The sequence below is a fragment of the Gracilinanus agilis genome, chromosome 5 (genome assembly GCF_016433145.1).
Source record: "Gracilinanus agilis isolate LMUSP501 chromosome 5, AgileGrace, whole genome shotgun sequence".
NCBI lineage: Eukaryota > Metazoa > Chordata > Mammalia > Didelphimorphia > Didelphidae > Gracilinanus > Gracilinanus agilis.
Genome location: NC_058134.1, coordinates 254,770,571 through 254,793,055, shown reverse-complemented (window position 1 = coordinate 254,793,055; position 22,485 = coordinate 254,770,571). Strand labels below are relative to the sequence as shown.

The 22,485-nt window shown below is 34.4% G+C and overlaps 1 protein-coding gene across 13 annotated transcripts in view; it reads right to left on the bottom strand.

Moving 5' to 3' along the window:
* Nucleotides 1-22,485, bottom strand: part of PPP1R12A (protein phosphatase 1 regulatory subunit 12A) — a 199,045-nt gene that overhangs the window by 23,761 nt on the left and 152,799 nt on the right. For 5 of the 13 annotated variants that reach the window (XM_044679895.1, XM_044679899.1, XM_044679901.1 and 2 more), the window contains exons 13-20: nt 21,147-21,314; nt 20,538-20,714; nt 16,207-16,297; nt 14,615-14,815; nt 14,304-14,475; nt 13,169-13,290; nt 10,950-11,015; nt 4,962-4,978 (exon numbers count right to left, since the gene is read on the bottom strand). In XM_044679895.1, the coding sequence (XP_044535830.1) occupies nt 4,962-4,978; nt 10,950-11,015; nt 13,169-13,290; nt 14,304-14,475; nt 14,615-14,815; nt 16,207-16,297; nt 20,538-20,714; nt 21,147-21,314 (1,014 nt within the window). The remainder of the gene's footprint in view (nt 1-4,961; nt 4,979-10,949; nt 11,016-13,168; nt 13,291-14,303; nt 14,476-14,614; nt 14,816-16,206; nt 16,298-20,537; nt 20,715-21,146; nt 21,315-22,485) is intronic. The other 8 variants (XM_044679896.1, XM_044679904.1, XM_044679900.1 and 5 more) reach the window with 5 other exon arrangements.

Here is a 22,485-nt window from a genome sequence, read left to right as displayed (position 1 = left end):
ATATTTTTAGGAAAACTTACAAATGATATATTTTTGTGCTATTTATTACAGACTTTCAAGTCTCCTAGACCTCTTGTATAATCAATGTAAAATTTAAAAAAAATATTTATTTTATGGGAGACTGGGGTGCAAAAGGGCATAAACTTCAAATACTAGAAATCAAGAACTTGCCCTTAATGAGAATTCTTCCTATTCCTGCTCAAGGAATCACTGCAGTTCCTGATCTCCATTGAGAATGGGATTCCCTGACCTGGACATCTAAAGGCATCAAAGACTTGTTCTTGTGCTAACTTGAGAGTCAGAAAAATGTGGTTTCTGGCTCTGCATCTGACACTAGTTGTTACCCATCAGATTCTCAGTTACAGAGAAGATACCATCCTGAACTGGTAGAGGGTGTTTGCTCACTTGAGAGTTCATTATACTAATTCATGTCTCGCCCCTCTCCTAGATTTTTAAGACCTGGCAAACGATTATCACCAGAAATAATAAGTAGTTTATACCTAGAATTACTCTCTTTTGGATGCACAGGAGAATATAGAGAGGAATGTCAAGGACAGCATCAGAAAGCATGAATGAATTAAAAGCTGCACTGTAAGAAGAAATACTCATATCAATGAGATAACAGAAATACTCATATCAATGAGATAACAGAGCCACCTGAATTACTGAATTACTACACTGTTGATTCTGGACCATTTATTGTCAAATGGTTTATAAGGACTACAAGCAATTTCTAAACCTAATATTTGTTCCTCCAGGAAAAGAAGGTATGCTTTACAAATGATCCCTTTTATGATACTACCTAAGAAATGCACTATATTAACCAAAAGGGGGACGCTTCCATGTGAAAATAAGCCAAATGTGTGTGTAAATGAAATTAACTCTAGCCCATTCATAGTCAAAAATCTACTTACCCTAGGCATCTAGATTATATCATCCCCACCTCCCTCAGGGGAAGTGGAAATAAGTTAACCACACTTGACAATAAGTATCAAAACAAGAACAAGGGACTGCCCTTTGGGCAGTCCAAATCAGTTTAGAGGCTGCCATTGGTCCACTTGAATTAGAGGTGGCCCACAGGAAATGACAAGAGACGCTCTCTCTTTAAATATGTGGGTTGCAGCCTGGTAAAGTTAGTTCAGTTAGTTCAGGAGTGGAAGGAGTTCAGAAGTTCAAGAGTTCAGGAGTTCCAGCTTTGTACTTGGGGCTGAAGGTGCTCGGCTGAGACCTCAGAATGCTTCTACTCTGATTTGTCACGTGGGTAAGTTAGGCTGACTTCCTTGGCCTACCTTGGCGTTTCCAAACTCTACCTTTAAGTAGGCTTATAGCCTCTCTGATTTCTAAAGTCTTGTGGCTTGTAATCTAGTTTAATTAGTTTTTTAAGCCTCTCTCTCCATCCAGGCCTCTCCAGGCCTGGACTGGCCTCTCCCTCTATTTACCTACCTTTTTACCTTCCTAATTGTAAATAAACTACCTTAAACTGGATGCTGACTTGGGTCTATTTTAATTATGGAATCAATCTGAATGGTTGATTCCTGGCGGCCACATTTTAAATACATATTTATAAAATACCTAAAAATCTCCCTCTTACATGTGTCCCAGAATCTTTTTTTTTTTTTTGTCCTAATTCTTCAGAGAAAATGGACATTAGAGAAGGATATGGAGTCAGAAGTTATGGCACAATGCTGGGTTACAATCCTTTTCATGATTTCCTAAATAACACATAGAGCTGGGGTCACCAGAGAGAAATCAGTGGTTCTAAGTGCTTCTTTTCTCAAATCATTTATAAGTAGGTCACAAATATAATTTGAAACTATGTGTGAATGCCCCTTTAAGGAATGACCTCATTGTGAGTATAAAAGGGTCTTAATTTTTAAAAAATTCTAGAAAAAGACATTACAGAATAAAATAATATTCATATTTTCTTTGAAGTAACCAATTCTTGGAAATTCTCTCAAGCTAAGTACTGTTTTCTACCTGTCTTCCAATTTCATAGTATCCTTTCCAGATATTTGGATTTTGATTTGCAATGGCACAATATGGTATCTTCAAGGTAGATGATTGGGAAAAAATTTATCCTGCCCCTTATGCCTGGAATGCATAAGCTCATTTCTCTCATTTGTAGAATTCCTGGTTTCACTGAAAGCTGAGCTCAAATACCAATTATTGTTAAGAAGCCTTTCCTGATTCACTCAGTGGTTAGTTTTTTTCTCACTTCAAATTATCTTGTATTTCTATGTTTTATATGTCTTAACTCCCAAATCAAATGTAAGCTTCTTGAGGGAAGAGGCAGTTTTCTTTGTTTTTGTCTTTTCATCCTCAGTATTTTGGCACTTTGTCTAGCAAGCATATAGCATATGCTTAATAATCAGTTTAATAAACTGCAATGTATGGATGGTAGAAACATGCAGGGTCAATTTAGGGTTGTGTGCCAATATAATATATCTGCATGAATTAACTGATTTATTGCTGTGCCAAGCCAACAAAATGAGATAAAAAAAAATCCATTTGGAGAAACAAAAGTTATGGGTTATCAAGAAAAATAAAGAAGAAAACTAGAAGATGTATCTAGCATTACCCCAGATCTATATAGTGGTAGCAATCATCAAAACTATTTAGTATTGGTTAAAAAATAGAAAATTAGCTCAATTGAAGAGAATAGGCAAGAGAGAGATACAAATGAAACAACTGTCCAGTGTTACATACACACAAGAACAACAAGTGCCAGGGAAGGATATTTGATTTGACAAAAACTGTTGGGAATCGAAAATAACCTCTAATCAGTCTAATTATAAAGGGTCCTATTATTAAAACAATAACAAGAAGAAGGTGATCCTTTTCAAAACTTGGATCAAAGGAAAAAATTGTCAAAGGACAGAGGAAAGAATCAGAAAAACTAATTTACACTGTATAAAATTAAAATCTCTCTGACAAAAATCTGATATTCAGGAAAATAAGAGAACTGACACAAATATAAGAGCTATTTCCCAATATATCAAAGGATATAAACAATTATCAAAAAAGTAAACAGCCGTATAAGAGAAATGCAAATTAAAATAACCCTAAAATTTAACCTAATGCACACCAAATTGTTACTAGGGACAATTAGTAACAAGTAGGATATACTACAAATTAATTGTGGTAAAGAAAACAAAGGCCAATAATAATTCTTTTAAAAAATTTAGCTTCAATAAAGACCATAAAATATTAGTATGGTCTAGTGGAACATACACAGAACTTGGAGACAGAGAGTCTAGGCCTGAGCTGCTAAATATTACTTGTATGATCTTAGCCAAGTCATTACAACCTCTTAGAACACCAAGTGGCTCTCTAAGATCCTAAGCTAAAGACAAATTACTGGCTAGACTTCGCTTTACCAACAAGCACACACCTACAGGTACACAAAATAATCTACCTAAAATATCTATTTTCTAAATCATAAAATTATAAATTATGAATGCATTATGGCAGCTCACTACTAAAATTTATCCTATGGATATTTCTTTTACAAAAAGAATCACCATATCTATTTAAAAAAAAAGATTTTCACAATGGGATTTTGTTTAAAGGGGACATTTTATATTAAAGTCAAGAAAATAATTAAAAATAAAAAAGGAATAAGCATATACATGAAGATAGGACCCCTGCATAAGAGTCAGTTTACCACCTCAGATTTCTTTATAAACAAATTCCCAGTGAGTACATCACCAGTCCTTGATATATACTGAAATGTGAGTATGGACACAAAGTATTGTGGTGACGACTCTCAACATGTAACAGATCATGTAAAAAGGTTTTATTTTAGCAGTCAGCAAAGCCTGAATGCACTAAAGCACTGAGAATGAAATGTCCAAATGCGGACACTTCTTATTATACAGAATTCCTTAAAGTTTAGTGAGCCTAGTCAAGTATATTAATATTGTTCTAAAGACTGGGCTCCGAGAAATAGATCTCCAGTTTTTATTAAAAACATTCAAACTGGGGCAGCTGGGTAGCTCAGTGCATTGAGAGTCAGGCCTAGAGACGGGAGGTCCTAGGTTCAAATCTGACCTCAGACACTTCCCAGCTGTGTGACCTTGGGCAAGTCACTTGACCCTCATTGCCTACCCTTACCACTCTTCTGCCTTGGAGCCAATACAAAGTATTGACTTCAAGACGGAAGGTAAGGGTTTAAAAAAAAAAAAAAAAAAAAAAAAAAAAAAAAAAAAACATTCAAACCATAATTATTAGGCCTACAATTATGTCAAACTGTGTGGCTATTTTATAATTCAAATTAATAACCATTTATCAAGTACCCATTACGTGTCAGGCACTGTGCCAACGCACTGGGAATACAAAGGCACAAATTAAATCAGTTTTATCCTCAAAGGTTTTACATTCTATTAGGAGGGAATATTTTACTTAAAGAAGCAAATTTTAAAATGCTTATAATTTCGGGGGGGAGGGAGCAGTATGTTAATAGTTGTATAGGCATTTGGGAAGGCACAAAATGCAAGGGACAGAGACAGTGGAAACATATAGTTGACATGGAAGGGTGGTGGAGGTGGAATACTAGTCCATGAAGGGAGTTTTAGCCCATACAGTCTACCGTTTAGAATCATAAGAATTTCAAGAAGAACAAGAAGACAGTAGATCACCATGCTTTCAGTTTACAAAGGGAATTTTAAAGGTAACCAGTCCCAGGGAAAGGTGAAAGGCACAACAGAATAGTGGTATACATGCAGCAGTAAAATAGATGTTTCAGTTGCTGCTATTATACTGTATAAATTAGAAATGCAAAAAGTAATCAGCTACTGTGCAATACACTTTTTCAAAATGTGTACATTTTAAAAAACTTACAATTATTTAGGAACAAAATAATGAACTCTTAAAAAACTTAAATCTTTGAATATATGAGTCAATTAGGGGTTCTTTCTTAAAATGAAGAAATGCCCCCCAAAACACCCCTCCATCAAACGTACCTTGAAAGGGAATCAGTCTAAAAAAGAAGGGAAAAAAGAAAATAGGTTAATTTTTATGATTTCATTGGAAAATACACTAGTTGCAAGTAATAATATGGCAACAATCTAGTTAAGGCACATACAAAAAAGCAAATCATCTCATGGCAGCTAACTCATCTGAACAACATGTACAATTTCAGCATTGTTTTTTCTATTATAAATAGCATGTACCAAAATATATTGCCAGAAAGACAGCTTCTGAAGGTAATTAGGTGGCTTTAGAATCAAGGTTTTTTGAATTCTTACTGATAAATTTATGTTTATACTGTTGAATATGCTGACATTCACCACAGCATGTACATTTTTAAAGGACATATTTGACATGTTTCCAATTTCTTCACTTAAAAAAAAAGAATTTTTAAATAACTTGAGTGGCTCAATGATTAGCTCATAAATTAATAATAGACTCAAGAATTATGCCATAATTATTATCTGGGCAAAGTAAAACTCAAAAACAAACAAACAAATAAATAAATGAAATTTTAGAGACACAGATTTTGGAAAAATATCAACTATTTTCCATGACTTTTTTAGGTGGAGGGTTAAAGCAGCAAGACAAAAAGATGCTAACTTGTGTATATCCACAAAACATTTCATAAATACTTAAAAACAAAAAGATATTAAAACGCATATTTTTGAATTTGTGCTGACATCTTCTAGTAGAGTCCACTGCTAAATGGAAATGAGAGAGCAGGGAATCTGGAGCACAACTACTCTCTCAAAGAAGTGACATGCTATGTAAACAATATATTAACAAACATGTATTATGGGCCTAACATTTATTAGTGTCATATACTGCATACGGAAGTCAGAAGACCTAGGTTTGATTTACTTCACTTATCTGTAGGATCCTGAGCAAATTATTTTACTTTCTATGAGTTTTCCTTACCTGTAAAGTAGGAGATATGTATCTCTCAAGTTCAGGTCTAAAATCCTATGATACCATTTTGAATACACTATATGTTGTGTGCAGAATACTCTACTAGATAACTCTCCACCCATAGAGTAATTTATAACTTAATTTACAGAGTATACAAAGCAGTCTCATCACCCTCCCCTTCCAGTCTTATCCCATACTACCTTCTTCCATATAAACTATGTTCTAGCAAAAAAGAATTCCTTTGTCATCACTCATACACATCCTTCCGACTTAAGTCTTTGTGGACAAGATTTTTTGCTACTGAAATGCCCTTCAGAAATGCTATCCTTTAAAAGACAGTTCAAACTCTACCTACTCTGGTACAACCCCCAAAGCATTTATTAAGCAACAACTATATGAAAGATACTGTTGTAGGAGTTAAAGATACAAAAATAAAATTAAATAATCCATGCCCTCAAGAAGCACATATTCAAAGGGAGGAACAGAGAAGGAAATAACAAAACACTTGCTCATATTCTCACACTCTATCTAACAGGTAAGTTATTCAATGAAATCTTTAATTATCATACCAATGGAAAGCCTTACTGTTCTCTGGTCTGAAATAACATTTATTCAAATCATTATTTTGCACTATAGTGACTGCTATATATGCTGTATCTCCATACTAGATTATTACCACACTGAGGGCAGGGGATATCCAATTAACTCTTTTTATGTTCTAGTGAAGACTGACAAAATGATATGCCTACAGCAGCACCTAAAAGTTGAATTTAATGGGAAGGATGGTGATGCCATTTACAAAATTAAAGGTGATATTTAGGGAAAATAAAAATCATGGATTCAATATTTTAAACACAGGTTGAGTTGCCTCCAGCTAGCAAAGACATTGGAAACATAGAATTTAGGCTTGAGAGAGCACAGCAAGGTTGGAGAGACATATTTGGAGTCACCTGGACTGTTATAACTGTGGTAGTAGATGAGGATCCAGAGAGAGAATATGGGGAGAAAGGAAGAAGATAGAGAAGAAAGTCTTAGCAAATGGTAGTGAAAAATCCAGAAGTGGTAAGAGGTCTAGGAAGAGAAACATTTGAATATAGTGTTAGAGAAGTCAAGGGAAGATAAAGTGTTAGAGGGGCTATGCTAGAGAAGCAAAGAAGGATAAAGCCTTAGGGAGGCTTAGAGAAAAGAGAGAAAATATCCAGTATAACTGATGAAAAGAAGTAGGGTAAACGAATAACTCAGCAAGCATTTATTAAACAATGGTCGGCACTGGGAATAAAGCAAAAATGAAACAGATCCTAACTTTAAGGTGCTTCAATCATGAATATACACTTAAAAAGTATATAAAGAAGGGGCAGCTGGGTAGCTCAGTGGAGTGAGAGCCAGGCCTAGAGACAGGAGGTCCTAGGTTCAAAGCCGGCCTCAGCCACTTCCCAGCTGTGTGACCCTGGGCAAGTCACTTGACCCCCATTGCCCACCCTTACCAATCTTCCACCTATGAGACAATACACCCAAGTACAAGGGTTTAAAAAAAAAAAAAAAAAATATATAAAGAATACATCAAACATTAAAAAAAAATAAATTGGGTATAGAAAACACTAGGACCTAGGAAGGAATCAGTTAAGGCTGCCAGTAGAAGATGGTGACTGAAGGATCTTCAAAAACAAAAACAAAAAAGGTTATGAATCTGACAGACTCTAACAATCTTTGAGAAGGCCCTTGAGTAAGTTTCTGGTTCCTTTCCCCTCATTCTCTTAACGCTTTACAAAAGAAATTGCAATCTTCAAAGTTACCAAGCATTTCTTAATTGCCAACTGTAATGGGCTTTTCTGAAACCTCAACATTCTTGACCTGGTATCAGCCTCTGGCACTGTTGAACATCTCCTTGATACTCTAAGTTTTTGTGATACTTCTCTCCTCTTACCTTGTTAACTGATTTTTCTCCATTTACTTTGCTGGATCTTCAATAAATTCATACCCTGCTAACTATGGGTGTCCCATAGGCCTCTACCGAAGGCCCTCATCTCTTCTCTCTCTGTGTTATTTCACCAACTCCTATGGACTGAATTATCATCTCTATACAGATGACTCTCAAATCTACTTGACTACCCAGAACCTCTCCTAACCTCTAACCTTGTATCTCTAAGTTGAAATGGCATTATGTAAAGATTTTTAAAAACCTTAAAGAGCTGCATGATTATGATTAAAATACAGATCTCATTATGTGCAGGTTTTGTACTTCCCCCCCTCAAAGCATGTAATTCAGCAGGCTGATTTAAAAAGTTATTCCGCTTGTCTACATGTCTATCCAAACAAACTTGTTTTCTGTTCTCTTTCTGTGTATTTTAAAAATGCTTCATTCATATCTTTTTTTCTCATTGCTCTCACTACCCTCTCTGTTTTCCTTCAAAATTATAAACAAAAGAAAAAACCAAGATGTAGCAAATTAGCACAATCCTGCAAAGCAGGACAACATATTTTCCAGGTCCAAAAATGTAGGTCTTATTTGATGGCTCTAATCCATCCTTTCTGTCAAGAGATAGTATGAATTTTGATTAATGCAATGTCCAACTACAGAATCTATATTGAATCATATAAACCATTGATGTCCTCGAGATGCAGAAAATGGCATATTTTTGGACATGGCCATGTGTGAAACCATTTTCCTTGACTATGCTTATTTGTTATGAGGCTTTATTTTTTCCTATCACATTTTCAACTGATGTAGGGAGGGGAAGAAAGGGCAGAAGGAGCTATTCATAAGGTGGGGGGGGGAAGGAGCCATTGGAATTTTTTTTTAACGTATAGGAAAAACTATAAAGAAAAAGCTAGCAAAACACTTGGGTACTAATTAAAAAAAAGAGTGAATCAGTAGAATAGCTTAGGTTTACAAAACGCAAAAAGAAAATAAATCAACTAGACTAGTATTTGATAAAATAAAAGGCCTCAACTTCCAGGGTGAGAACTCTTTACTTGACAAGAACTATTAGGAAAACAAGACAGTTGCTTGGGGGGATTAGGTTTAGATCTATAGAGAGAGGAAGAGTTCATGACTAAACAGGGGATTGGAAGGATCACAGAAGACAAAATAAACAGTTTTGATTACATGATATGTAAAAAAACTTTACATTTATAAACTAACAAATTTTTGTACCAACAAAGACAATGCAGTTAAAATTAGAAAAAAAAAAGTTACCTGAGAAAAATACTTATAGCAAATTTCTCTGATAAGAGTTTCATTTCTAAAAAATGTGGATGTGATGCAAAATTTATAAGAGGAAGAACATTTGACAAATGGTTTTAAGGTTATACGTAGGCGATTCTCAAAGGAAGAAATCCAATATCTATAGCCACTGAAAAAATATTCCAAGTGCAAATTAAGACAACTCTGTGGTTGCATTATATTCATCAGATTGGCAAAGTTGAAGAAAAAAAATTAAAAGAAAATATTGAAGAGTCTGTGGGAAAACAGGCATACTGGCTCACTTGGAGGAGCTGTGAATTGGTCTAGCCATTCTAAATAGAAATTTAGAACTGTGACTCAAAAGCTAATTAACTAAGAATAGTAACCATACCCTTTAACTCAGAAATATCATTTCAAGACCCATATCTCAAAGAATTAAAGGATTCATATAAGCAAAATATTTATAGCAATTCTTTTTAGTGAAGAACTAGAAACTATAGGGGTTGCCATAAATGGGCTCAATTTTCTCTCTGGTCAATAACATTTGCAATGTCTACATCACAAAATTTATTGAGAAATAAATCCATTTCATAAAATGTGAGTGTTTTCTCTTAGAAACACCTCAACTCTATAGTAATAGTTCTAGTGTAACCAGGAAAATGGTAACCTCTGGATGCTTACTAATACATATATTTTCTTAAAATCTGAATCTCTGAACAAATAGCCAATAAGAGTCTGTTTCCCTCCATCATGTTCTGTTAGGATCCCTGAACAGCTGAAAGCATAGTTGCAGAGAAATGTTTACAATTTAGGAGGAAATGGAATTTTTACAAATTGTTGCTTCAAGGAACCAGTTGAAGTCTGCAAAGTAGGTTTTGGTCAATGTCATTTGACCATTCAAATAGCTTCAAGAGATCTCAAGGTATAGAACAACTCCCAAATTTGCTGTTCCATTAGAAGGCAATTTGGAAAGGTTAGAATATTAACAGTGTAGGTAAGGTAAATGCACTGAGGGCATAATTAATAAACAACTTGTAACTTTAAGGTACCCTTATTTTACTTAACTAAAAGGCTGATATAGTAAAATCTAAGTCTTTCTGTAAAAACTCACTAGTAATAATTTAATGATTATTCTTTATTAATTCAAATGTTTTATTCTAGGGGGAATTTGGAAGGAGAGTCTGCAACTGTGATATCACTGGCAGAGAATTCCAACAGAAACTAGTAGTTTCTGAGAACTGCCTTAGGCAGGAGGAGGTTAAGTGACAGAGCAACTGAAAAGCAGATTTAAAATTCATATCTTCCTGACATTGCATACTGATTCTCAACTTTAAATGTCACTCAAATTTGATTAACTTTTAACAATTTATTTTAAACAAAATATAAAACTTAAAGTAGATAGATAACAATGTTGTGTTATCTACATTCAATTTCTGAATGCATTCTAATATTCAGAATGTAAGAAGAAACAAGAGAGAAAGATACTAAGAAAATATAAATTATTTGTGAATTATTTTTTTTTAAATATGCCTTCCTGGAAGAAGCTGGGTGGCTCAGTGGATAGAGTCTGGAGACAGGAGATCCTAGGTTCAACTCAGATACTTCCTAGCTATGTAACCCTGGGTAAGTCATTTGACCTCTATTGCCTACCCTTTACACCGTTCTTCTGCCTTGGAACTCAGTATTGATTCTAAGAAAGAAGGTTAAGAGTTTTTTAAAAATGCTTCCCTCCTTTAAAAAAAAATCCCGCTGAGAATGAAAATACAAAGCAATGAGTCAAATAGAATTTAATGGATTCATATCATTAAATCTAACTGTAATGAAAAAAAAGTTACAACTAGCATACCATTTCTTCTCAAAAAGACATCTGAAAAATGAAATTTACCTGAGTTTCTTTTTTATTTGATCCCTCTTCTGAATCGGACTGTTGTTCCTGTTCATTTTCATCACTCTGAAACAGAATCAAAATTTTAAGAGGAATAAACTTAAATACCATCAAATGTCTTATTTAAAATCTCATCTGTGAAAATTTAATTACACAAAGTAATCAATTTTAATATTAGGGATTCTTTTCTACTGTATCCAATATCTGAGCATAATTAATTCATAATATTGACTAACAGACAAGGAAGAGAGGAAGAACAGTAACATAAAGTGAGTGGAATAAATATCAACAATGATTAATGATAATTGTAGTGGGAAAGAGGAGACATGGAAAAGAAGGTAGACAAACACTGTAATTTAGTAGTGAAGTAATTCTGTAATTCAGCCATCAAGCACCATAGGCTTTGGCTACTCAATTGGTAGTCAAGGAGAAGCTGAGTGGCTATTTGTTGGGATGTAACAGAGGAGTTATGCTTCAGACAGACACTGAACTAGATAACTCTTAAAAGTCCTTTTGAATTCAATACATTTCAGTGAGGAAATAGGGCAAAGAAAGCTGACTGATACAGGTTTTATTTCACACTCTGCTCTAACTGTGAAGTCTTGGGTAAGTCAGGGAACCCATTTGGGTTCAACTGATGCACAATGAGATGAATGGATTAGAGAAACCAGCAAGGGGCAACAACTAATGTTTGTATCTTTTTTTTTTTTTCCTCTATGGCTGATGAAGGGTGGTTGGTGCCAAAAACAAAATATTTGTTAGGAAAATGTAGATTTGGTAATGAAAAGAAGCTTACATCAGAGGGTTTAACTTATCTATTAGCAGAATAAGGTATCATCAGTTTTCAAAACCAATACACTTACAGCTAAGAAAATGACCTCTGAAACTGGGGCTCTGCACCTTGCACATTTATTAAGATGCAAATAAACACCTGCATAGAGGAAATGAAATGTTTTCCACAAAGGAAACAGTTGCCTTAATATTAATGAAAACTAAAACTAAATAGCTAAACAGTAATAGGTCTAAGAAAATGTTAAAATACTTAGGGCCATTCAAAGTGTGGGCTTAGAAATAATAATGTGCAGATGCCAATTGTCTTTTTCTCGAATGCTTGGGTCAGGGAGTATATTCTGGTTTAACAACTCCACCTTGGAAATATCATCTATGGCAAAAAGTACATATTTGGTGTATTAATAGTGACTGGGGAATAAATTTTTTATAGGATTTGTTATAGAGAATTTCTAATAAAGAGATCTGAAAAAGCAATGCCTCTGGATCATATACTACAGTTCAAATAACTGTTATAGAGATCTTCTTTGAAATAGTATTTTACCTAGGACAACTTTCTTTCTTTCTTCCTTCCTTCCTTTTTTTTTTTTTTTAAACCCTTACCTTCCATCTTGGAATCAATACTGTATATTGGTTCCAAGGCATAAGAGTGGTAAGGGCAAGGCAATGGGGGTTAAGTGACTTGCCCAGGGTCACATAGGTAGGAAGTATCTGAGGCCAAATTTGAACCCAGGACCTCCCATCTCTATGTCTGGCTCTCAATCCACTGAGCTACCTAACTGCCTCCAGTTATGACATCTTTCTTTTAAGAACCTCAAAATAAATAAAAGCACAAATGAGTGCTTATATACAAGAAAACTTATATGTCTGGAAGCATTTGTCTTTTGGTTTCTTATTCACACAAAAACTGGAAAACAATTCCTGACTTTAGGTGCTACCAAAGGTCCAAGATGGATGGTAATTAATTTTGTATAGGAGTATGACTTTTTTTTTTTTTAAACCCTTGTACTTCGGTGTATTGTCTCATAGGTGGAAGAGTGGTATGGGTGGGCAATGGGGGTCAAGTGACTTGCCCAGGGTCACACAGCTGGGAAGTGTCTGAGGCCAGATTTGAACCTAGGACCTCCTGTCTCTAGGCCTGACTCTCACTCCACTGAGCTACCCAGCTGCCCCTGGAGTATGACTTTTTAAAAAATGACTCTATGACAAAAACTATAGAACTGGTTCAAAAGCATATCCTAATAAATCTCTTTAGCTTCTTCAAGAGCAAAAAATATTTAGTGAATTAGTGTAGAATGTCAAGATGAGTAAAAAGTAATCTTAACATTTCAGGAAATCTTGAAATCTAGCACTAAGTTGCTAAACTAATCTCTACAATTAGCAACCTTTAAAGTACTTAAATGGAACCTTATGGCAGTTTCTTCACTCACATCTTGTGTCCAAAATGAAACTCCAGTAGATCTTCGTTTTTCTCTTGGTCGTCGTCGTTCTCTTATTGATTTTTGTTGTGATTTATCTTCTTCTTTTTCTTCCTCTTTTTTTTCACCATCTGCTAAAGATCAGTGACTAATATGGTGACCAGAATAAATATTTTTTCTTCCTATCATGACAATAATAATTGGATATGTATGTAAGATAGTACAATTAATCTTGGGTATGGATCTATCTCCATGTAGAGGTAGAGGCTAGGAGAATCAGCCTGTGATCAGGTGATATTGTGCTATAAGAAACAATGAGAGGGATGGTTTTAGAAAAACCTAGGAAGACCTATATGAACTTAATACAGAGTGAAATCAGCAGAGCCAGATTCTCATTATACACAGTTACAGAAATATTGTAATGATGATCAAATGTGAAAGACGTACCTATTCTAATCAATACAATGACCCAAGACAATTCTGAAAAACTCTCATAATAAGAGATGCCTTTCAGAGAGAGAGACAGAGAGACAGACAGACAGACAGACAGACAAAGAGAGAGAGAAACAGACAGACAGAGAACAAACTAGAGTTCAAACTGAAGTAATGTTTTGGTTTTTTCATTGTTGTTACTTTTCTTGGTGGTTTTTTTTTGGGGGGGGGGGGGGTTGACATGGTTAATATGGAAATATATGTTGCTTTCTCAGTGGGTGGGAAGAGAGAAGAGAAAGACAATTGGGAACACAAAATTAAAAAAAAAGAATGTTACAGGTAAGAAAATGGATTTTATGTAGACGAGGGTTTAAAGTGATGTGCTGAGCTCCAGAAGGTAGAACTTGGATGAGGGGACTATGAGTTTCCTTTCACTAGAAGCTGAGGCTGGCTGAATACCCTTCAGCGATGCAACAGAAAAAATGCATATTTTAGGTACAAATTAGAATAGACAGTCTTCATGGTTCCTTCTAACTCTAAGATTGTATGCATTTATTCACTTTTCACTTACAAAATTCTACATAAAAAGTGGTATTCTTTAACCAGTTGTACTATTTTTATTTATTTACGTAATCTGAGTGCATTTTGTAGTACCTTCCCAAAGAGTACATGAGGTACAAAGGGAGAAAATTCAAATAAGTCAATGCATTCTTACCTCTTTCATTATCTTTTGTTAAACCTCTGGAATAAGCAGATGTTATACCTATGAGACTATTTGGCCTGTTTAACTGACTTGAAGTATAGACAGAACTGCTGATGGTGGAAAGTGAAGAGGCTGATGGAACAGTTGAAGTTGAAGTTGACACTGGTCGATAACGCTGATAGTGCTATTGAACAGAAAAAAAATTTAAATTATAAACAATTACATTTCATTTTAAAAGAAAAATAATAATTGTTTCATCCCAATTATAAGAATCATTCAAGTGCCCATTTGAAGCCTTTATTTAAAGAAAAATTATTTATTACCTCATCATATGTCCTGGAATATTTCTGTTTATATTCATCTTCCCTGGAAGTATCTGACTCTTTTTTATCTTCTTGCTTTTCTTTGTCTTGTTTTTCTTTTTCTTCTTTCTCTTTCTCTTCACTTTCTTGTTCTCTAGTTCTAGTCGATCGACTTCTTCCTATAGTTTTCTCAGCTTCCTGAAGATCAGTTAATGTCACTCCCTGTGGGTAGAAAAGGCAAAGTGGCAATATGTACATTCCATTCCACTGACAAAGGTCACTTCACAGGTATGCATGCATCTGGTACACAAACATGCTCACAACACAAACTGATCTGTAGAATATAGGAAGAAATTGATAAGGGTAGTGTGAAAGGATTAAAAAAAAAGTAAAGTTCATTTAGAAAAGGATCTGAAATTGAGAACAAGTTTATTTCCCAGCTATTATGAACCAATCAAATATAGTAGTATGTATGTGCAAGGAGTCAACTAAGTGCTGAGGGATACAAGTAATATGTGGTATATAAAAGAAAGTCATGATGAAATAATCTTTAAGAATTGAGCTAAAAATATTAAAAAAAAGATTTAAAACTGTATTGATATGTAAAAAAGGAAAATGATCTAAATTCATTAAAAATACAAAGAAAAAATGAGAAAAAAGACAAAGATGGCTAAGTTCAAACAATGCCTAAATTATATTTTAAGTTCTTTGAGGGCAGTGACTGTCCTTTTTACTTCCCCTGGCACACAATTGGTACTTAAGAAATGTTGACTGAATGATTGATGAATGACAGTTATTTTAGACCTTTAAAGTCCTTTACAGACGTGAGTGCATGCATGTATGTGTTTAAAACCATTACCTTCTGTCAGTTCCAAGGCAGAAGAATGTTAAGGGCTAGGCAACTGGGGGTACATGATTTGCACAGGGTCACACTGCTAGGAAATATCTCAAGTCATAGTTGAACCCAGGACCTCCTGTTTCCAGGCCTGACTTTCTATCCACTGAGCCACCTAGCTGCCCCCTCCTTTAAATACTTTTAATTCATTTGAACCTCACATTAACCTTGTGAAGTAAAAATTGTAGGTATGGTCCCTTCATTTTACAAATGAAGAAACCAGAGTTAAGAAAGTTTAAGTGATTTGATCATAGTCACCTTAAAGCAGGAATTGAATCTGATTAGAGGTCTAGAAATCTATTCATTATACTTATATACTTACATCAATGAAATTAAAGTCAAATGAAAGATTTCAAAATAAAAATTACCGATCTTTTGCTTAATATTTTTAAGTTCAGTGTAAGAGGCAAGTAGGCTGTAGGCTGGTGTAGTGGATCTTGTAGGATCGATTCCACCAAACAGCCTTGGAATTAGGTTCCCATCCTATCACTGACCACTGGCTGGTTTGTCCTGGCAAGTCACAATCTTTCAGGACCCCAGGGAATTCTCTAGAGCTAAATTGCTGTTTTGAATTGGCAGACAGTGCTTCAAATACTGGACTTCTCTACTTTATTGAAATGACAGGTGTTTCCTCTCCAGCCCCAACATGTGGATATATCCTACCCTCCACTACTGGGCAAAGTTCAACTTATTTGTATGTTCAGTGTATGAAGTATACCTGGGTTGATCTTCTAGACTGTCTTGCTTGCCTTGATCTTGCTTTTCTTTGGGATTCAGACTCTTCGTCTCTAACTGGAGTGAGGTATGATCTACAGTGGAAAATAAAAATAATTAATAAGCACGTCCTCTCATAACATCCACCTCCACTCAGTCACCATGATTAAGAACTCACTAGTGCTTAAGAGCCATTATTTTAAATATAAATTTTTAGCAAGTTTCAGTTGAATAAGCACTGAATTAGTGTCAAATTCATTGTCCTAGTGCTGCCTGAGCCAGATTAAAATGTAACTGGGAAATGTTTAATAGAAGATAATTGTATGCTAGGGATATTTTTACTTACTAACTTTATAAACCTTAGCATTATTCTAGATTAAATTTGTGCTTATTGCATTTACTAGGAGGAAATCTAGATGGATTCAAGAGCCGATTTTCTTTTCCATAAAATTATGTCTACAGAAAGTGTCTCACCAAATTCTGTTACTTTCATCTAATGTATCTTTACTTTGAGCAAAAAGTGGCTAAAATAAGATATTTAAAGAATGATGGAAATTCAAAGTTTTCATTATAAATGATAATTGTTTTGGGGGAAATTTTAAATATTTCCATGACACAACTCAAGTATGAATATAATCTTTAAGTGTCTTCCTTGTGTGTCATGTACTTTTTCCTGACATGATTTCTAACAAATGTGTGGAAAAAATATGAAACATGGGTTTACTAGATATACATACATGTATATGTCTCAGTGACATATTTTAAGGCAAAACCCAAAAAAACCTCAAGAAAATCTTATCTCCTTCAAAAGCAAAAACTCATACTGTCAGTCTAATGATAAGAAACATAATTTATTTTTTTAAAGCGCAAAAAAAAAAAAAAAAAAATCTTACCTTCTCTTAGAATCAATACTAAGTATTGGTTCCAAAGAAGAGGAGGTAAAGGCTAGGCAATTAGGTTAAGTGACTTGCCCAATATCATACAGCTAGGAAGTGCTTGAGGACAAGTTTGAACCAGGGACTTTCTGTCTCTAGGCCTGGCTCTCAATCTACTGAGCCACCTAACTGTTCCTATTTTTGTTTTTTTAAATAAATTGTCTATACTAGGTATACAACAACAACAAAAAAATCTTGATTTGAAACAATGTCAAAAATATAGCATAAACATGCTGAGTTTTAATTAGTATGTCATTTCTTTCAATTAAGTATACATTGATCATCAGAATGAAGTTTGGTTATTTTTGGACAAAAAATGTGACTGGAAAAGCCAAAGTCCTGAATCAACAATAATTTACCTGTGACTTTCTTGATTTGCACACTGCCTTCCTTACACCATCCCCAATTAATTCCACTGTTTAATTTAGGACTTATGCCTAGATAGTACAAGAGTCCTATGAATAGGAGAAAAACTCCAAATTCTTGATCTAATCCGACAGAAGGTTTTAAGATCCGGGACTACAAGTGGGTCTTCCCTAGCTTTCTATTTGGCCCTTAATGAAAGCAGGATGGATTAAAAAAAAAAAAATCACATAAAATTCTGGGACACTATAAACAACCAGAAGAGAAAAAGATAGCTACTCCCATCACCAGGTTAGGTTTATTAGAAACAATGACTAGAAAACAACAGGCTATTACTACTATTGGTTTTTTTTTTATTTTTTTTTTTAATTTTTAAACTCTAATATCTTTTTTATATATATCCTTCTATATTAATTTTTGTTTGTTTGTTATAGGGCTAGGCAATGGGGGTTAAGTGACTTGCCCAGGGTCACACAGCTAGGAAGTGTCTGAGGCCAGATTTGAACCTAGGACCATCTCTAGGCCTGGCTCTCAATCCACTGAGCCATCCAGCTGCCCCCTACTATTGGGTTTTAATGCAAGTCTACAATGCAAAGATACAGAACAATTATGTGAGCAATTTCATAGTTTTAATCCCTGCAACTGTCAATGGCCTTAAATATGCTTAGCACTCTGATAATACTATTTTTTAAAAAATAACTCTTTGTATTTAGCAAAGGAATTAATTTCAAATTTTTCATGATTTATATTCTAAATATAGTTTTTTAGGCACTGATGTCACTTAAATTTCCGACTTGAAAAATCAATATTTACAGACATGATTGTCATCCAAATCACAACTAAAAAGTGTAAAATTACAGCCTTTAACTGTCTACCCACTCAGTCTTCTTTCCATTATAAATCTTGAACCACTATGGACTAAAGGCAAGAGAACTCATGCTCACTGTAGGATTCTCAATCTTACAAAAATATGGTGATCTTGAATAACACACAAACAAACCTAAACATATCAGGTAATATGATGGTAAGAAATCTTTCCAAATTTTCTTGATCTGCCAGATTAAGTGAAGCCCTTTAAAAAAAATTATATAAAAAAATCCAGTGTTTAATGAAAGCTTTTTTAGGGTGGGTGAATATATTATGATTTAATATTATAAATGATAATATTATGACTTAATTAAAAGACAAGTAAAAGATAACAGAAAACAATTATTAAAAATTGCGAACAACTATTTCACATAGAACAAAACACAAACATTAAAATTATTTGCAGACATCATTAAAACGAAGCCACAAAATTTCTATAATGTCAAGAAGAATTTTTAGCACTTTAAATGTCTCCTTCTGTAAAGATTTTTTTTGAATTGGCAATGCTTAAGAATCTGGTGACCTTAAAACAACTTATCATTAAGAAAGACTTTCAAAAAGTTCTAACTGTTGCTGGGCGAATATAAATTTGGATCCTGAAAGAAGAAAAGCTTTTAAGTTGTAGTATTAATAACTTTAAAATCAGGCTTAGGGTTGAGACCCAGGGTTTGGGATTTTAATTTCAAAAACAAAATCTGTTATTTTTTAAACCTTTATATGAGCTGAAAGTTTCCTGCTATTTTGAAAAGATAAGATGCAAATTTTCTGCCTTTAATTAATAGATATACAAGAACAAAAAGTAGAATAAAAGATTTTGGTTATGTTCTCTTGAATATACCCCTTTAAAGAGCACTTAAAGTAGGCAAACAGGTTTCTCCATCCAGGCTTTGGCATTAATTAATACTGTGACTGGGGAAAAGTCACCTAACCTCCAGTGCTTATTGTTTTCATGTTCTCATCTGCAAATTGAGTGACTAGATGATTTTCTAAAATTTGTTACCACCCTCTGACTGTATCAAAATGTATATGCCAATAAATGAAGGAGTGTTGTTTTCTTCGCTGGGAGGAATTCTTTCCACTAAAGTATATTACATATAAAGGCTACAACTTTAAGTGTTAGAGAGTTGTCTGAAGGCATACGGATTTTAAGTGGCAATCCTGTCAAAGTAGTCATATGGCTAGTAGATGTCAGAGGTGGGACTGGAATAGAGGTCCTCCTGACTCCAAGCCCAGAACTTTACCTCAGCTTGATAGGAGACTGGAAGGTAGAGAGGAAAAAGTAGGGATAGAAAGTACTGTCAAATGCACTTAGGAATGGGGAAAGAGGGAAACCCTTTATGTGTAATATGGACAAAAAAACTTAGGCATGTTCATGTAAAATTAAATATTTTTAATGCATTATTATTATTATTACTGCTAATAATTTTTAAATTTCCAGAATCCCTAAATTGTTTTGTTTTGGTTACTTTTAGAATTTCTGTATAAATCTAAAATTTTGTAACTCAATCCAAAAAAGCTTCAATTAAAGAATTATAGAGGTAGATGGTTCATTAAAAAATCCTTTGTTCACAAATTAAAACTTGAAACCATCTAAGAGAAATGGTTATTAGGTATAAGTAGGAGTAATGATGATACCAGATTATAATTGTGTATAAAAATCAATTGTTTCTCATGGATTAAATAAAACAGAGATAAGGCAGAGCAAGATTTTTGTTATTATTTTCTAAGGTAAGGAAAACTCATAGACTTACTCAAAGAATGAATGAATGATAAAATCTCAAAGTGGGAATGTTAAAGGCATTAGTCCAGAAAGTCATCCACCATTGCAGTAGACTCCTTTATAATAGGCATGATTTGCCTTAAGGACCAGTTAAAAAGTATCAGAGCCAATAGTAGAAATTGAGCATGGCTCCAATTTTCAGTGATTTTTCTGGTGAACAATGCTACTTCTTTGCCTCCAAATTAAGAGAACTAATTAAATCTTAATAGGTCAATAGTTGTATCTATATATTTATTTTAGGGAAATGGCATGTATTTCATTTATCCTAATAGAAAGAGGATCAACTAGACAAAATATAAAAACAAAAACCCAAGACACACCCCTTCCCATTTTCCCCTCAAACCATCTAGCACTGAGTGCGCTCTCCCAGCATTGGGTCCTTTTACACACCTGCGTCTCTCCCTGACCTCTGATGTTGAGGACACAGTGCCAGCAGTAGTTGTAGTCAAGGCTGTGGTAGAAGTGGCAGCATTTACAACAGTTGGTGCAACAGGAATGGTCACTGCCGTGGGAGCACTGTCCTTGTCTTTTTCAGCACTATCCTCAGCCCAAAAACGATGTGAGGTACTATAACATTATAAGCAGCAACACAAAAAGAGAAAAGGAAACAGCTAAACACCGAAAGCACTCGCTAAACAGCAGATAACATGTAACTCCAGGGATGGATTTTTTAAAAATAGAAAATGAGAAATCTCTCAGCAATGAAAAATTAAACTCACTTGGAGTAATCAGGATAAATTTACATTTAACATTTTAATGAAAGAGAAGTTAATGATGACTAAATTTAATGTTTTTTTTTCTTCACAGAGACATGCATAATTGCTACTTTAAGGCTGTGCCTCAACTTTTTGTACAGTATTTTTTTTTTCTGTGAAGTAGCCAAATAAGTTGAACAGGGTAAATGAAAAAATCCAGAGTCCCAGCACCTACTAAACAAAAATGCATGCACATACAAAAGCACACAGGAGACCTGAAGACAAAATACAACTATGCACTGACCTGGTTTGTGTGCTTGCTGGCGAAGAACCAGTTGCAACCTTTGTGGTTGTGCTCATGCTTGAAAGCTGGCCTTTTTGGAGCCCAGTTGCAGAGGTAACTGTTGGTGCCGATGTGGTGCTTGGAACACTAGAATTAACCAAATCATCTTGTCTTCTACCAAAGGAACTACTGAAGGAGAGAGTCATATCTATATAGTGTGTTTGAATGTGGACACTTAAGTCACTACAGCTACTCAAATTGGCAAAGCTTGGAATCATCCAAAGCCCTCTACATGCCACCCACTAAAACACCAGAATTGTACCCACTACTTGCCAGTGTCAAATGGCTCACAAATTTGAAAGTACTACATTTACCCATTTTATGAACAAGTTCCATAAAGTAGTTTGCTTATCTGGTATGCTTCTTATAATGTCCCAGCTCTTGGGTCCTTGGTACACTGAGCCTGAGAAAAGCACTATGGTGAGAAATAACCTAAGAAAACCTAGTCATTGTGTTGGTCATTGTGAAGGTGTGAGGAAAACTATTTCAAAACTCTAGACTGAATCTTAAACCCTTAAAGGAACCTTAAAATAGAGCTGGAATTGCAGGAGCTATCTAGACCTTCAAGAAGAACCACTGAATTTATTCTTGTCTACAATTATAAATAGTTCATATCGTACTCCTGGTATGGTCCTAAAAACAGACCAGTGAAACCCGAAGCCCAAAATCACACTCATAAACGGGGCTCACTGATATTAAAGCTAAAAAGTGAAGTACAGTGTAGCCTTGCATTTTATATAAACTAGTATATGCATGAAAAAATAAAACACAAAATGCCTTCTTGTAAAGTTTTAAAGTATTCATAAATTTTTCCTGTCACCTTTAATAGGAGAAAGGAAGCAAGATATGAAATGAGATTTAAGCAATTTTGTTCCATGACTGCAGATAAGGAAAGCATGCAGATATTCCTCTAACTCTTGCTTAATATTTTCTTTCCTTAGGCTACTATGCATGCTATTAGAGCAGTCAATATCCTATTTTAACATTCCAATGACTTCAAGTCAGTTGCATAGGTATGAATTTTCATACTCTAAATAGAAACTTTCGTATAATAGAAGATTCATATAAGTAGAATTTTGGTTACCTACTAGGGATCAATCAGCTGGTTATTATTAAAACCCACCATCAGTTATATCAAGAATTTCATTTCCACAAATTTATAACTGAACACATTTTTTATGGTGTAGCAAAATTTAATGCAATATAAATGAGGTGGCCATACTGTTAAGAAATACTTATCAATTGTAATCTGAAGACTAAATTTCCTATAAGCAATAAGATTCTTTTGAGTGGAACCACT